General features: G+C 34.1%; 2 protein-coding genes across 2 annotated transcripts; one reads left to right on the forward strand and one right to left on the reverse strand.

Moving 5' to 3' along the window:
- Positions 1-176: 176 nt before the first annotated feature.
- Positions 177-5,021, forward strand: LOC115990410 (c-Myc-binding protein homolog). The gene is made up of 5 exons (XM_031114246.1): positions 177-286; positions 457-529; positions 620-668; positions 1,881-2,004; positions 4,718-5,021. The coding sequence occupies exons 1-5, from the start codon at positions 269-271 to the stop codon at positions 4,802-4,804; spliced, it is 351 nt and encodes a 116-aa protein (XP_030970106.1). The 5' UTR covers positions 177-268; the 3' UTR covers positions 4,805-5,021.
- A 299-nt stretch (positions 5,022-5,320) lies between these two features.
- On the reverse strand, positions 5,321-6,453 carry LOC115958898. The gene is made up of 5 exons (XM_031077192.1): positions 6,375-6,453; positions 6,122-6,210; positions 5,780-5,933; positions 5,552-5,669; positions 5,321-5,447 (listed from the first exon to the last, which is right to left on the reverse strand). The coding sequence occupies exons 2-5, from the start codon at positions 6,195-6,197 to the stop codon at positions 5,370-5,372; spliced, it is 426 nt and encodes a 141-aa protein (XP_030933052.1). The 5' UTR covers positions 6,198-6,210; positions 6,375-6,453; the 3' UTR covers positions 5,321-5,369.
- Positions 6,454-14,970: the final 8,517 nt, after the last annotated feature.

Consider the following 14,970-nt stretch of genomic DNA (forward strand, 5'->3'; position numbering starts at 1 on the left):
TTCCACTTCCAAGCTACCCAAACGACAAGATTGTGAGCAATAAAATTAATAATAATAAAAAACATGAAATCATTAGCAAATATACATAATGGGTCGAGCCCAAACCCAAGAAGTTGGTCCACAAAACAGTTTGCCCGGGAAAACACAAGAATAAAAGCCTAAAAGCCCAAACAGATACCACACCTTCATTGCCACTGGAGAGAGAAAACCCCCTGGAGTGTGGTTAGAAGTTAGAAGTGAGAGTCAGACAGCAGAACAGAAGAAGATCATGATGCGACACAAAGAGGTATGTCTGAATGTATGAAAAAAAAAAAAAAATGTAACATATTTTTTTTTTTTGAGAAGCAAATGTAACATATATTATATTATATTTATATGGGTAATTGGCTTTTGCAATCATAATATCATATGAAATATCTGACATTCTCAAGATCCACAAATAACTTTTAACATTAGGAAAAAGAGGCAAAGAAAGAAGCATTTAGGAAATATTTGGATTCAAGTGGAGTTCTTGATGCTCTCACCAAAGGTTCTCTCTCTCTCTCTTGCAAATTACTATGAATTTATTTTTCCTTTCATGTTAACTTTTTACCTGACTTTTTTTTTTTTTTGGGGTCAGTTCTAGTTTCATTGTATGAGCAGAATGACAAGCCTTCTTCTGCCCTTGAGTAAGTTCGTTTTCTTTTAGTTTTTTAAGCAAATGTGTGTGTGTTTTTAGGCATATGAACTGGTTATATGAAGTCATTCTTGTATATCTGTGTTAGATTAGATTCACACCAAAAAAACAAAACCCCCATACAAACAAACTGCAGAGGCAGAAAAGGAGATGGGTCTGCCTGGTTCAGTTGAATTAGTGAAAGAAATCTTGTTTAAATGACAAAGTTTTTTAATTAATGAAAAGGGTGTTTTGGCTTGTAGTGTAAACCATATGGCTAGCATCTACATGGAAGTATTTTAAAAGGTAAGAGAGTTGTAACGGTAGATGTAACTACCGCATGTTATTGCTAAAATTGATCTTTTGAAGTGTTTGGTTGTCCAAATTGAATGATGTCCAACAAAATGGTAAAGTTGTGAAAAATGATGCCTTGATTAAGAATGAGATTTAAAGCTAAAATCAAGATACCAATCAAGTGAGTTCAAGGAGGAGACGAATCTTTGTTAAGTATACAGTGACACATTTGGTAAGAAGGATGATATATTTTCATTGCCAATGAGTTTTAACTCAAATGGTACCTCCTCCTCTAACAGGAATATGGTAGAAGATAAGGTTCTGGCTTGTGAGTTTAAGACCCACTGAGTGTATGTGTTACTTCCCAATCATATAGAAAAAAGGTTCATTCATGGATTAAGATCCTTTTGAGTTCTTAGAGTAGCCCTACAATGGAGTTTCTAAATCCTATCCATCCATTTTGAAATGAGAGGATTGGATTTTTCCATATTATCATTAATCTAAATAGACACTAAAATGGTAATAGTTTAATGTTGATAACATGGCTAAATCCAATCCATGCATTTCGAAATAGATGGAAGATTTTAGTAACTCCATGGTGAAGTTAGCTAAAAACTCTAGTTTATCCTAATCCTTTAATACATTTTCATTTATCTGAATATGTTAAAAATTGATCCCCTGAAAGTAACAATCTCTCTTTAATAATGAAGAAAGAAGAATAACTTTCTTCCATAGTGTGAACATAATTGAGAAACTGCCTTAACACAAATGTACTGTTCCCACTCCGAGTTCAGTTTCTTCAGTGACTGATCATCCTATTTTTGCTTGTTTGGATAAAATATATCAGGGTCATATACTAAATTACAGAGAGAATTGCTATGTGATTGGGTATGCTTTTCATATATAATATCTTATAGATTTCTTTTGGCAGATTCATCCAACAAAAACTAGGTGGTCCGTCTGTATCTGAATATGAAATGCTACAAGCTGAATTGTCAAATTTGCAAATAAAATATGATGAGCTTCTAGCAGAACACCAAGAAACTTGCAAAGAGGTGCGTTTATGATTGTGGAATATGCCTACATTTTGCACTACATACAATTAGTGACTAATGATATTCATATAGAAATTCTCATTTTTGGATTCTGAATATGCACTTGTATATAGGTGATAAATGCTGAAATAACTAAATGTGTGCAGATGAACAAAACAGATTGATCAGATTCAAATGTAAAGGCTAGGTATTATAATGATGATTGTATGGTAGCACCATGGTCACACATTCTTTTTGTAAAATAAAAGTACAAAATGATGTAGCACCAGATTTACAATTTGAGAGAGTTTGTAGTAGAAATAAGGATCACTTTTTACTTTGTAAAATTAGTTGCGCAATTAGAATTCCACTGAACACAAAATTTCTTTGTAGTAAATCCATCAAATATTTGTCTGCAGGCATCTGTCGATATAATACTGATAGGTCAGAGAACCTATTGGTTTTATTCATACCATGTTGCATAAACGCACATATAAGTTGAATGGTATGAACAGGTCAATAGGACATGACGAGGGAACTCAATAGGATCTCTTCTTTCAGGAGTTTATGCACTAAAAGTTTCAAATTACTAACAGATTTTCTATGTCAGGAGACATTCACTCCTTCCGAATAAGTTTTTGAACTTCAAGCTCCCTGCTTTTCAAGTTTGCTCTAGATTTAGGTACTTGCATCATCTCTATTTGGAATCAATCAAAGTGCCTCATTTTTCCTAAATGCCACATTTAACCTGACCATAAAATAAGAAATTACCCTGGCCAAGGTAGTCAAAGGTGAAAGGCAACCTTAAGGTGCCAAGGCCTTGAATCACCAGTGGCGTGAGGCGACAAAAAGGCACTAGTCAGATTAAAGCAAGGTGTCAAATTTTAAATATAGTTATTATACATATTGAACTTAAATCATATGTATCTAAACAAAAGGAACAGTTCCTTTTTCATGGTTTAAGGCGCTTGCCTAGGTTCTATGGGCAAGTGCCTTTCTAACGGTGCCTCACGTTAGAGCCTTAGAGGTGCCATAGTGGCACCCACCTCGCCTTTGACTACCATGACCCTACCAGCCAGGTTTGCAATAGTAATGTCCACAAAATTTCTTGGTATGATGTTTCGTTGCTGTTGTGCTTTGTTATGTGACAAGTGTCATCCACATGTAAGCCATGTAGCTGGAATCAAATTAATCCTTTACAATTTTACATAGTTGGAACTCGTCTGACATGTTCAGAATTCAGATGCATCAATGATATGCTGTTCTATGTGCCAGTTAGCCTGTCTTTAGTATTCAAGGATTTGGAATGGAGATAAGTTAATACAATAGAAGGGAAAATACTCTACAGATCCAAGCAAACATTTTTACGTACACTATGATTTGCCTTAACTCCTTAGGAAAAAGAAATATTTTGAATATTCTTCAGGTATTGGTTACATTTTGCATTTTTTTGTATATTTATATTGATGATATCTTCTATACATGGTATCAAGTATTGGGCCTTCTTTCACAACTTTAGCAGGGCCTGTTACCCCTTTAGTAATACCAACAGAACCTCAATTGGTTGGAAACTGGGGCATAGTTGACTTCAATTTTATAGAAACAGTTATCAATGTGAAAATGCCCAACAGAGATAAAAAAATTAGAGCAACTAGTGGACACTGCTGATATAGATAACTTTGATGGATTTTGCACTTGTTATCTCCTTCTCTTACTAATCTGAAAATATTATGAGTTCTAAAGATTTTTGTGTGGACAGTTGTATAAGATAAGACAAAGTAGACAACAATATTTGTTTTGGTTTAAGTGATTTTCTTTATTAAATGTATATTTTCTAATGTGGAGAAGGCCGTAATTAATTTGGAGTACTTCTACACATTGATATTTTTTTTTGGTTAAAAGATTTTCTTTATTAAATGTATATTTTCTAATATGGAGAAGGCCTTAATTGATTTGGAGTACTTCTACACATTGATCATAGCAGCGACATTGACTGATTGACATGTAGGATGTTACAGCAAATGAAGATACTTAATTGCCTTAGTTTGGTGGAGGGAGGGTGACTGATAGATCACCTTTGTTTGCATGATGCAAACTTCACACTGAATTTACTAGTGCTGTTACTTTCTCTTGCAATCTGTTGAGGATTTGCATCCAAGCCAAGGCACAAGATGAAAATCAAACTTATAGTTAGATGGTCAACAACATGATATGAAAAAAAATGTAGTTTGTGTTTTATAACTGCCTTTTCTGACTTTGAAGGACTTGGGAGGTTAAATTTTAAGTATTTAACGTCCTCAAAGAAAAATGTGCACCTCTTTATTAATTTAACAATCTAATCAATGAACTAAAATGAGGGACCGTTGCCATCCTATTGATGTTTTAAAAATTGTGTCAAAATGGATGTCTGCAACATAAACGCAATAGTTAGTTTGAATATGACACTTGGGTTGTGAAATAATTGAGATTTGTAAAGGTCACCATTCCAATTACCTCTCTTCAGGGTCATTATCTTGAGGCATTTCTTTTGGTTTCTCCAGCAAACTAATATATGGCAATTACTTGCAAAACCCACAGTATTAGCCAAACTAGAATGTCTGTGCAGAGTGATAACCTTGGAGGCAAAGTTTGAGCATAGTAACTTAGCCTCATGATGATCTTTCTTGATGCCCATTATTTCTTTGTTTCAACCATGCATTATTTTTTATTCACCGACTTCTAAAATGTGTTGCAGCTGGAGGAACTTAAGAACTCACATTCAATGGCAATGGCATCAACAAAAGAGACCATAGATGGAGAGGCTCACAGGGATGGGTTCTGAAGGAGCAGTGGAAGATGTACATTGTTGTGCTGATTTTATTCTTTTTTTTTTTTTGGGAATATATTCTTATGTTGAATTGAGCGAGTGAGAAAGCATAGTTTTCCACAGTGTTGTATTTGTATCATAGCACTAGTAGCACAGACCTAGATGTTTCTTTGTGTTCTTTGGCTGTTTTCTTTCGAATAATTCTGTTGTTGATTGACAATTCAATATGACATTTTTTTGGTGATGCATTTTCATCAAGTTATGCCAATATTTGTCTATTTCCTTTTCAAATTAAAAGACAAGGATCTATCATTGTCAGGAATTAAATAAATAAATAAAAGTAATTTCAAATTCTAATTGCAAGAGCATTTAAGATCAGCTTCCTTTGGTCAAATAAAACATCATTCAATTGAAAATGAAAGACCATCTGAAACTATGTTTTCACCTAAGTCAATTTCATATGGCTACATTTATATACAAAATCATGTAGAACCTCAATATTTGGAACACTCTAACTAGTTAATAAATAAAAAAATTGCTGACACAACAAGTCCCGCATTTTTGTCAGGCAAAGAAACTATCATCCAGGATGAGAAATTTTTATGCCACAGAAAACTGCAAGCAGGGTAATCAAGACAATCAAAGAGCAAAACAATGCCTGCAAATGATTTGAAGCAAGAAGTATAATGAGCAACATAGAATTTGGAAAAACAAACATAAGAAAAACTAGAAAGTGAAAATAAATGTCATTTCTTTACTCACAGCAATTGCAGATGCTGCAAGACCAGGTCGTTCTCTCGGGTCTTTATGATAGTAATTTCCAAAATAAAGCACTGTAGCAAAATACCATAGTGGTGGAAATACAAATCCCAGAAGAAATCTGACAAACACATCCAAACTCACATCATAAATCTCTAGCTACCAAAAATTATAAAAACCAATGATTAAAATAAATAAATAAAAAATGATGCACAAAAAATTGAGACTTACGAGAACCAACCAATGCCACAACCAAAGCATGAAAGAGGCTTATCATAAATCCCACTGGAATTTTGTTCAGGTTCTAGCAAAGTGAAATTCCCTTCATCAGACTGGACTTGCACTTGCACTTGCCCCATCATATCCTTTTTCTGATGATCTCTACCTAAAAACAACAATGTCACTATTAATAAAAACTAAAATCCAAGAATATTGAAAAATGTTATTTATAATATAACCACTTGTTTCATTTTCCCTTAATAGTAACAACCATTCATGGAGAAATACATCTTAGCCAGAAAAAGATAGAGAGAGAATAAAAAAAATCTGCCAAAAAAAGGACTAGGCACGAACTTTGTTCCATAAATGTGACTTCAATTTTGTTATTCTCTTTAGGGTGAAATTCCATTGACAAAGGTGGTGCTTCCATATTCCCTAAATCGCTGATAAAGTTTTAACAAAATTGTAACTTATTAGAACATTTTGTACTCTCAAGAAAAAAAAAAAATGTATATATTTTAACAAAAATTTTGAGAAGAAAAGTGGAAGAAACCCATCTCACTACAGAATAGGAGAGAGAGAGAGAGAGAGAGAGAGAGAATCCTACCGGGGTTCAGAGGAAGGAGGGAGAGAGTCCCTTTGTTTATGTTTGAATGGAAAAAAGGTTCCACTTTGTAACCGAAACAACTGCCACTACCATTTTGACCCAAAAAAAGACTTTTGGTCGGTTAGTCCTGTGTTTTATCATCAAGACAGTCCAATGTCTTTTCTTTTTTTTTGCCTTAGGTAAAATATTCTTAAAAAAAATTTAAATCTTAATATTTCTTATAAATCTAAATAATTATATAAATAAATAAATAAAATTATTCATGAAATCAAACCCTAAATAAGAAAGCATTTTTTATTTCTTGGATTATTTAGTGGAAAAGCAAAGTTGTTTGTGTAGGAAGGCAATGTCAATCAACACTTAATTAATAAAATCTTTAAAAAAAAAAAAAAAAAAAAGGATCAAAAAGAGATATAAAAGTTATCATTGGAAAAGTTTTTGATGGTTTAGAATTTATTTGTATTAGTTTATTGAGTAGTTAGTATTAAAAAGGTTGAGAATTTATTTTATGTTTTAAAAAGGTTGGATCTCAAAATTATCCTAACTTGTATTTTTCTTTTTACCCTAACGTACCCTAACTTGTATTTTTTTTTTTATTATTTAATATAAGAAATTGTTTTCCTATTACTTTGTTTTTCATCCAAACAAATAAAGTTAGAACTTAGAATAACGAGTGGAGGCAAGCCCCAAAGTATTGAAAATTAACCGTATAAATGGATTTTTGTGAGGGTGAATAAAGTAAATTATTTATCCTTTATTCTTTCTTTTTCTTCTTATCCTTTTTTGTCCTTGCTATTTAAACTTCTTTACTCTAAACCTCCAAGCACTCTCTGCGTAAGGAGGTACATCCTGCCTACAAGGGTCAGTGAGATTAAAGTACATTTTAAATTATTAGACTCCTTAAACTTTAATTAAAATTATACAATATTATCTACTATGTAATAAAATTGTGTCCAACATATTGTGGTCCTTCCTCTTTTTTTTCTTTTTTTTTTATTGTTTTTTCAATATTTTTCTCTTTGTTTACGTGGCATGCTATAATTAAAGGGCATACTGTTACTATTACTATCAGTATATTAAAATAACTAACATAGTTACTATAAGTGAAACTCTATAGTTTCTCAAAAAAAAAAAAAAAAAGTGAAACTCTATCGGTGAAGTTCCAAAATATTTGTTTGAAAAAGTATTACTTCCATGAAAATTCAGCTGCGAAAAGTTTTTAAAATTTAATTAAAGTTCCATTATTTATGTTGATTTGTTTTAATAATATTTTATAAATTTTTGCACTAGATAACTTATTGTAATAAATATATTAAAATTATTAAAACAGTTAACTATAAGTGAAAATATTTTAAAAATATTTTTTTAATTGAAAAATATTCTCTTCTCAAAAAAAAAATGCTCCACTGAAACTCAAATAAGAAAAGAGTCAAGAAATTTAAAAAGGAATTTAATTATTATTTTAAACTATCTTCTAAACTATTATAATATTTGGTTTTTTATTTTCATTTTTTTTTCAACTATAGGTCTGACATGTTGAGTCTTATTCATTTAACTAAAAGTATTTTTTTTTCTTATATTTTTAACATTTTACCGTTCAATCTTAGTTATTATATTATTAATACTTTACCATTCAATCTTAGTTATATTATTGAAATATTTTCTTTAGTTTACATTTTTATTATTTAATATGGTGTTCATCACATAGGCATAAAATTAACATGTACATATAAGAAATATGGGTAAGACTTTTTTTTTTTTAAGAAAAAAATATGGGTAAGACTTAGAAACAATAAATTAGGTAGTATAGTACATTAGGTTCCCAATTAAATTCAAATATCTGTCTTTATTGACCTATACAATACAAAGTGTAAGGGTAAGGGCCCAAGATCGTATATTGGGCCTTGGACTTTATCCGATGATACAAATGGGTCTGAGGAGAAGCAAATAATTATGAGATATTCCCAGACCAAGTCCCATTAGCACAGAGCAAATGAAGGATTGTCTGAGGAGTACATACTCCTCGAACTTAATGAATAGTGTTCAAAATATATAATCCAGCAATTAAAGTGACCTTCCAAGAAACTTCAATGACATAGATGTGCTTCGTGGACACATGAGAAGGAAGAAAACCTAAAAATATCTAAGAGAAGGCTGTCACCACCACATTAAATGCATTGCAGCTACTTTTCTGGCCACATTTATGTAAAGAAGACTTTTGAACAGTGTTACCTTAACTACTGCAACTCATAGAGAGATAGAGAGGGTATTTGATGAGACAAGTACTCAAGTAGAGTTTCGGATAATTAACAAGTGGAGGATAAAGATTATTCAAATGAGGATATATAAGGTGAAGGACTCTTTCATGGAGGGGGATCGGAAAGGAGAGAGAAAAAATAGTATAGCAATCTGAACCATTCTGATATTCTAGAGTGATTATTATATACAGATTTAACCTCCTCGGACTGAAAGTTTATTGATATCAGCATCTTTTATTTTTGTTTGATCACCACACAATTCAACACTAGCTGTTGTCTAACTCATTAGGACCTAGTTCTTTGACTCATTCTCTACAAATTCATTGTATTGAGCTCATTGGACCAAGACTCCATATTTTTGGGCTTGGGCCTCAAATTGTGACCCTACACAAAGAATGCTATCTTTGCCAAGAAGAATTAGATACAATTCAACTACATATATGAATTTAATTGAAGAACTTAATATATTGCAACTAAAGTATTGTATCTAATTTTGTTCATAATATAAATATTTTTATAAATATATGTCTTTCTTCTTTACCAAAAGGCTTAAAATTTTTCATTTTTATTTAAATAAATATAAAATTATATAATTGATAAGCTCTATGTACCAATCACTTAAATTAATTGGGCATTCATTCATATAATTGCTATGATACATAAAACCAAAGGCATTTGACTTTTGGTCAACTTCATAATATTTTATCACATAAACTTTTGAAATCTCATAATTTTACACCTTATTGTTATTTTATATATTTGTTAACTGATTAAGTTATATTATATTATATATTTAAACCTTTCATTCAAATCCTAAGAAATCATATTTTTTAAACAGTAAAATATATTTTCCTAAAAAAGTAAACAGTAAAATATATTTTCCTAAAAAAGTAGTGAAATATATAGTTCCATATAAAAACACAATCATAATAAATTCCTAATAATAATAATTATAATTGTTTAAATTTATATTTAGACAAAAAGTAAAAGTAAAAGATAGGGAACAAAATTTTATAAGTGTCTTTTTAATGTGAACCTTTTTTTTTTTTTTTATTCTTGTTGATGTATTTTTTTTCCACGCATCATTATTTTATTATATATATTATGTAAATGATTTTAAAATTCTATTTATATTTACCTTCTCAAAAAAAAAAAATTTATATTTAAACCCTCCATTCAAATCTTATCCAATTATATTTTCTTTAATAAAGAATATATAATTCCATTTAAAAACACAATCATAAATTTGTAATGACTGTAATTGTTTATTCCCAATTTTTCACTAGTTTAATTATCTATAATTTATTATCCAATAAAAAAAAATAAATAAATAAATAAAAAACTAGTTCATGGAAAAGTGAAAACTTCTATCATTGACGGTAATTGTCTTTATGATCCAAAATAATCAGCCTAAACTTAGGATTGCTAAACAAACAACCATAAAGAAGTCTTTGCCGAGCTAAGTTCAAACTATAAATAAACAGTTGGTTAATTTACAACTCTAATTTCAACTATAAAAATATTTAGATTTTCACAAGTTACTACTATTAAAAATAAACCACTTAAACTCTATTGAAGGAGCTCCACTCACTGGAGTTTGGGATCCTTGGGTAGCAAGTGAGGAAAAATGTATTTTATGAGACAATTTTCTATACTTCTCTTTGACAATATATGTCGATCCTACATAATGTGAGAGGGTAGTTCATGAGACCATCCCATGAACTAATACATAATTTGAAAGGATTAATTTCAGTGACTTCATTTGGTCCATTATTGTATAAGAAGCAACAATAGGTTCATTGTTGTTTTTCTTTAGGTGAATCTACTGAAAATTAGTTCTAGATATGAAGCCAAGCCACCATAAAGATGGAGGTGTCACTGGGCCAAAATAGGCCATTGACAACTTCAAAATACATTCACCTTAAATGGTTGGTGGTGGATGAAGGCTTTGTGAAACTCTTAATGGCAGAGGTCCTTATTATAAAGGCCTTTTTTTCTGTATTTGTAATGGTGGATATTTTTGATTTTGTGACAAAAATGTATAACTGTATTAATATTTGAAAACAAAAGGATGCATCAAATTTTGCAGTAATTAGTAGAAAATTAGTGAACGAGAGCTTAATCCATAAATCCAAGCTTGCTTGGATCATATGATATGCCCTATTCTAAAAGTTGAGTCTTACTTGCTATGTTTATGCCACAAGACTTAAGGGTCTGTTTGTTTGAAATCGAATTTGATTAAAGTGTAAGATTTTAAAACCTCATTACCATAGAATGACCCCTTTTTTAGGTACACTTTTTTTTTTTCTTCGAAACTACACATTTTTTGCAAATAAATATTAGTTGTACCAAATGGTCATTAAATGTAAGCGTTACACTCTAGAACATACTTTCATAATGTAGCTCACTTTATGTAGCTTACTTTGAGTTCATTGAAATCACTAAGTTGTGTTTGCCATTTAAAGATTTAAAATCATGAGATTTGATAAATAGTTACTATTATAAATTATTTAAGAGAAAAGTTAACAAATGGTCTAAGGGCGTTAGTTTAGAAACTATTTTTAGAAACTTTTTATAAAAAAATTTAAAAATTCAACTGACTTGTAGGGACACGATTCTTTTGGGGCCCAATAATGATGTTGGGCTCGTACATGAAAGATCCCTCACAATATGATTTGTAGAGAGTGGGCTTGAAAAGCTTGCCTTTGGTCACGGGGCAATGTTCTGGTCTTGATTTTAGAGGAATTCCTGTAGAAAAAGGAGTCGGGTTTGAATATTTAAGCCCTATAGCATCGCATCTTATGGGGTTGGGCTCCTCGGACTTGATCCGAGGACCATTAAGATCTTACCCCGGTTACCCAACGGTGGTTTTTTTTTATGATGGCGCATGTGTTGTTAAGGTGTTTTCACCCATGGAGTTTCTTTTTGGAGATCGGATCAGAGCCCTCTTCTAGGTTCACTTACTTTTTCTTTTATACTAGCTTACGTCCGCTGTCCTTCGTCCAAGTGTAGGGTCAACCTTTACAAAACTGATATTTGTCCCATCAGTCTAATCCCGGAATTGTTGGGGATGGTTGATAAAGCTGGAGAATACGGCTCTGTTAGGTGCAGAGTCTTATCTGGGAAGGGTAGTAAGGATAACTCTCCCAAGATATTTTAGATCTCCTTCCACATTTATTCCTTTATCTCTTTTTTACCCCTACCCTCAATGGAGCTTTGGGTCTGCCGAGGACGAAACTGTCCTCGGCTGCATCTCCGGGCCATTACCTTTTTCGGTTTGGGCCTTTGGACTCCCCACGAGCAAGTGGGCTAGGCCCATAAATTATTGGGCCCCACAATAGCCCCTCAAAACCCTGCTGTCCAACATCCTGGTTGGAATGGGGGGTTTTGGTAATACCAAGCCTTTATTGTGACTCACTTAATTCAGCCTTTGACTGACGCTGGCGACTCTTCACCTGCCCAAGAAGTGTACCGGTCTACAAGATGCTCCTCTTAATTTCTTCATGATGCGCCTATGCCGTTTGGTTATCCGAAGCACGTCTTTAATATCTTCCCTTCACGAGACCTCCCAGATTTGACGGTTATTGATGGCGTGGGGGAACGAAACGGGTGTATTCGTGTCTGCAGATTTCCTCGGGGATCTGAACACATTAAGTATTCTCCTCTTCGTCCCCTATATAAAGAGGAGAAACAAGAATCGTTTCTCCCACAGATGAATCCCTTTAATCCCTCCAAGATTTGAAAACCCTTAGATTCCTTCCGGAGTTTACTTTTACTCTCCGGTTATTCCTTAACCTGAAATACACTCGCCATAGCAGTAAGTAATGAAAAAACCATTCCCTTCCCAGAAACGCCCTGTCTTAACGAAGCTCGAAATGGCTCGGTCAGGACAAGGATGGCGGAGACTTAAGATTTGTCCCCCCTTCCTTTCAGCCAAAATCCGAAGCAGGGGCTCATCACGTCAAACTTTCGACGTGACTGAGTCGAGAATTCCCATCATCGTAACCAACCGCTCTCTTACGAGCATACCTAATATGGCCCCAGTGTGTTAGGAGTCAGGAACGAGGCAGAGACTAAGTATCTCTGCTTCTTCCTCTCTTCGTTCACTGGTAGCCCCCTCCGCCTCCTTTTCTTAGTCTTCCCAGCACCAGATCCCTCCTGGTGCTTTCACTTCTCCCTCTTTTGCTCCTTTTTCTTTCTTTTCATCTCTTCTCTCTTCTTCTCCTCCTTCTTTACTCATGTCCTCCATCTTCCTCATTCATCTCCTCCATCCTCTTCTTCCTTCTCCTTCAAATTCTTCTTCCTTCTCCTTCAAATTCTTCTTTCTTCTCCTTCATCTTTTTCCAAAGAAGGTTCTTCTTTCGATATAAACAATACTGAGGCAGAGATTGGAGAGACTTTGAAGACGAGTTTAAAAGACACCTGACTGTTTACTTATCTGTACTGCGGATGTTAGTGTTGCTTCGGCAGCTCACCTTTTGTATAGGCTTGTTTGAGCCCCACTTTGTACGTTGTAATAATTTTATATTAATAAAAGTTGTTGTTATTTTACTTCGCATGTTCTGTCTATGTTTTTACAAATTTGCAAGCGCTACTAGACACAATAATATATCATTTGAATCAATGATAACTAAAGCCAAAATACTTGCTGATAAAAAGATGTCACCATAACTTTAATAGAATTGTTTGACATAGCAATGCGCACCTATAAATAACGATACTTGCCCGAAACAAAGCCGAGATTAGAACTGGATGTTCTATGTGGTGTAGGAAGTAATTATTCGAAGACATATCACCCGCAAAAATGAACAGCCCCCTTAGGCTACCGAATAGCGGAGCGTCCCGCCATCATCCTAACACTCTTATTGGCCTTAACATTTTACAATATTTGAGCCGAGGACTTTCCCTATCCGAGCAGTTGGTTTCCCCATAGGCTTGAGTCCGAGAACCATGCAAGGCCTTGGTACTGTCCAACACTTGTAATTTTTATTTTTTGTACTCGGTTTCCCCATAGGGTTGAGTCTGAGGACCATGCAAGGCCTTGGTTCTGTTCAACACTCGTAATTTTTATTTTTTGTACTCGGTTTCCCCATAGGCTTGAGTCCGAGGACCATGCAAGGCCTTGGTTCTGTCCAAAACTTGTAATTTTTATTTTTTGTACTTGGTTTCCCCATATGCTTGAGTCTGAGGACCATGTAAGGCCTTGGTTCTGTCCAAAACTTGTAATTTTTATTTTTGTACTTGGTTTCCCCATAGGCTTGAGTCCGAGGATCATGCAAGGCCTTGGTTCTGTCCAAAACTTGTAATTTTTATTTTTGTACTTGGTTTCCCCATAGGCTTGAGTCTGAGGACCATGCAAGGCCTTGGTTCTGTCCAAAACTTGTAATTTTTATTTTTGTACTTGGTTTCCCCATAGGCTTGAGTCCGAGGACCATGCAAGGCCTTGGTTCTGTCCCATGGGCCCCTATGCTGAACGGGTCTGGGCCGCGAATTTACTGGGCCCACAAATTAAGAGGTATTCCCGTAGTCTTTGGTCATGCGGTACTTTTTGGCGTCCCAGTGTTCGAGGTGCGCCTTCTCGAGACTCCTTTAACCTCAGGGTTGCAGACGACGTTGGAAATCGAGCCAAAGACATTTTGTCTGCAGCGTTCCTTGGGACGCTGCGTGAATTAAATGCCACCACCTCATCTTTTTAAATAAATAAGAGAGAAAGTTGCTTTACCTACGCACAAATCCTTCAGTTTCCTCCCTTAGCACATCATGTTTGAGGCGAGGGTTGGGGAAAAGGAACTCTCTCCGCCACAGAGGCGCCGTGTCCTCCTGAGACTCAAAAGAGTGATGTACGGGCAAAGGAGGCATAAATTCAAGAGAATATTCCAGTTCGATAGAGGGGAAAGGGTGTTTCTCTCTCTTTTAGTCAAAATCCGAAGCAGGTTCTGTTCATACCAGAATTTTGGTGTGTCAGAAGAAAGATTCTCCGCCACCAGCGCCTCTGCCTTGTCGCAGGCAAACTTTTGGTGAAGGCTCCTCAGCTTCCGGCTCCCCGCATCTTTCCTTCAGCGGTGTGAGGCTCAAGTTAGGTTCTTTTGCTGCCTGAGTTATGGACGTGCAAAAGCATTGAGGAGGAATAAGGTCTTGAAGCAGTAGTCAACCTCTCCTCTGTGCTACCTCCTCGGCTTTATCTTCACTCTCTTGTATTTTTCTTTACTTACGTAGTTAGCTTTAATGTAAGCTTGTTTCAGTTTTTCATTGTACACTGTACTATTCCTTTGTCTTAATAAAAGATGTGTTTATTTCTTTATACATACTTTTATTCTCTGCAACAACTACTTTGTGCA

This window comes from Quercus lobata, chromosome 1 (assembly GCF_001633185.2).
Source record: "Quercus lobata isolate SW786 chromosome 1, ValleyOak3.0 Primary Assembly, whole genome shotgun sequence".
Lineage (NCBI taxonomy): Eukaryota > Viridiplantae > Streptophyta > Magnoliopsida > Fagales > Fagaceae > Quercus > Quercus lobata.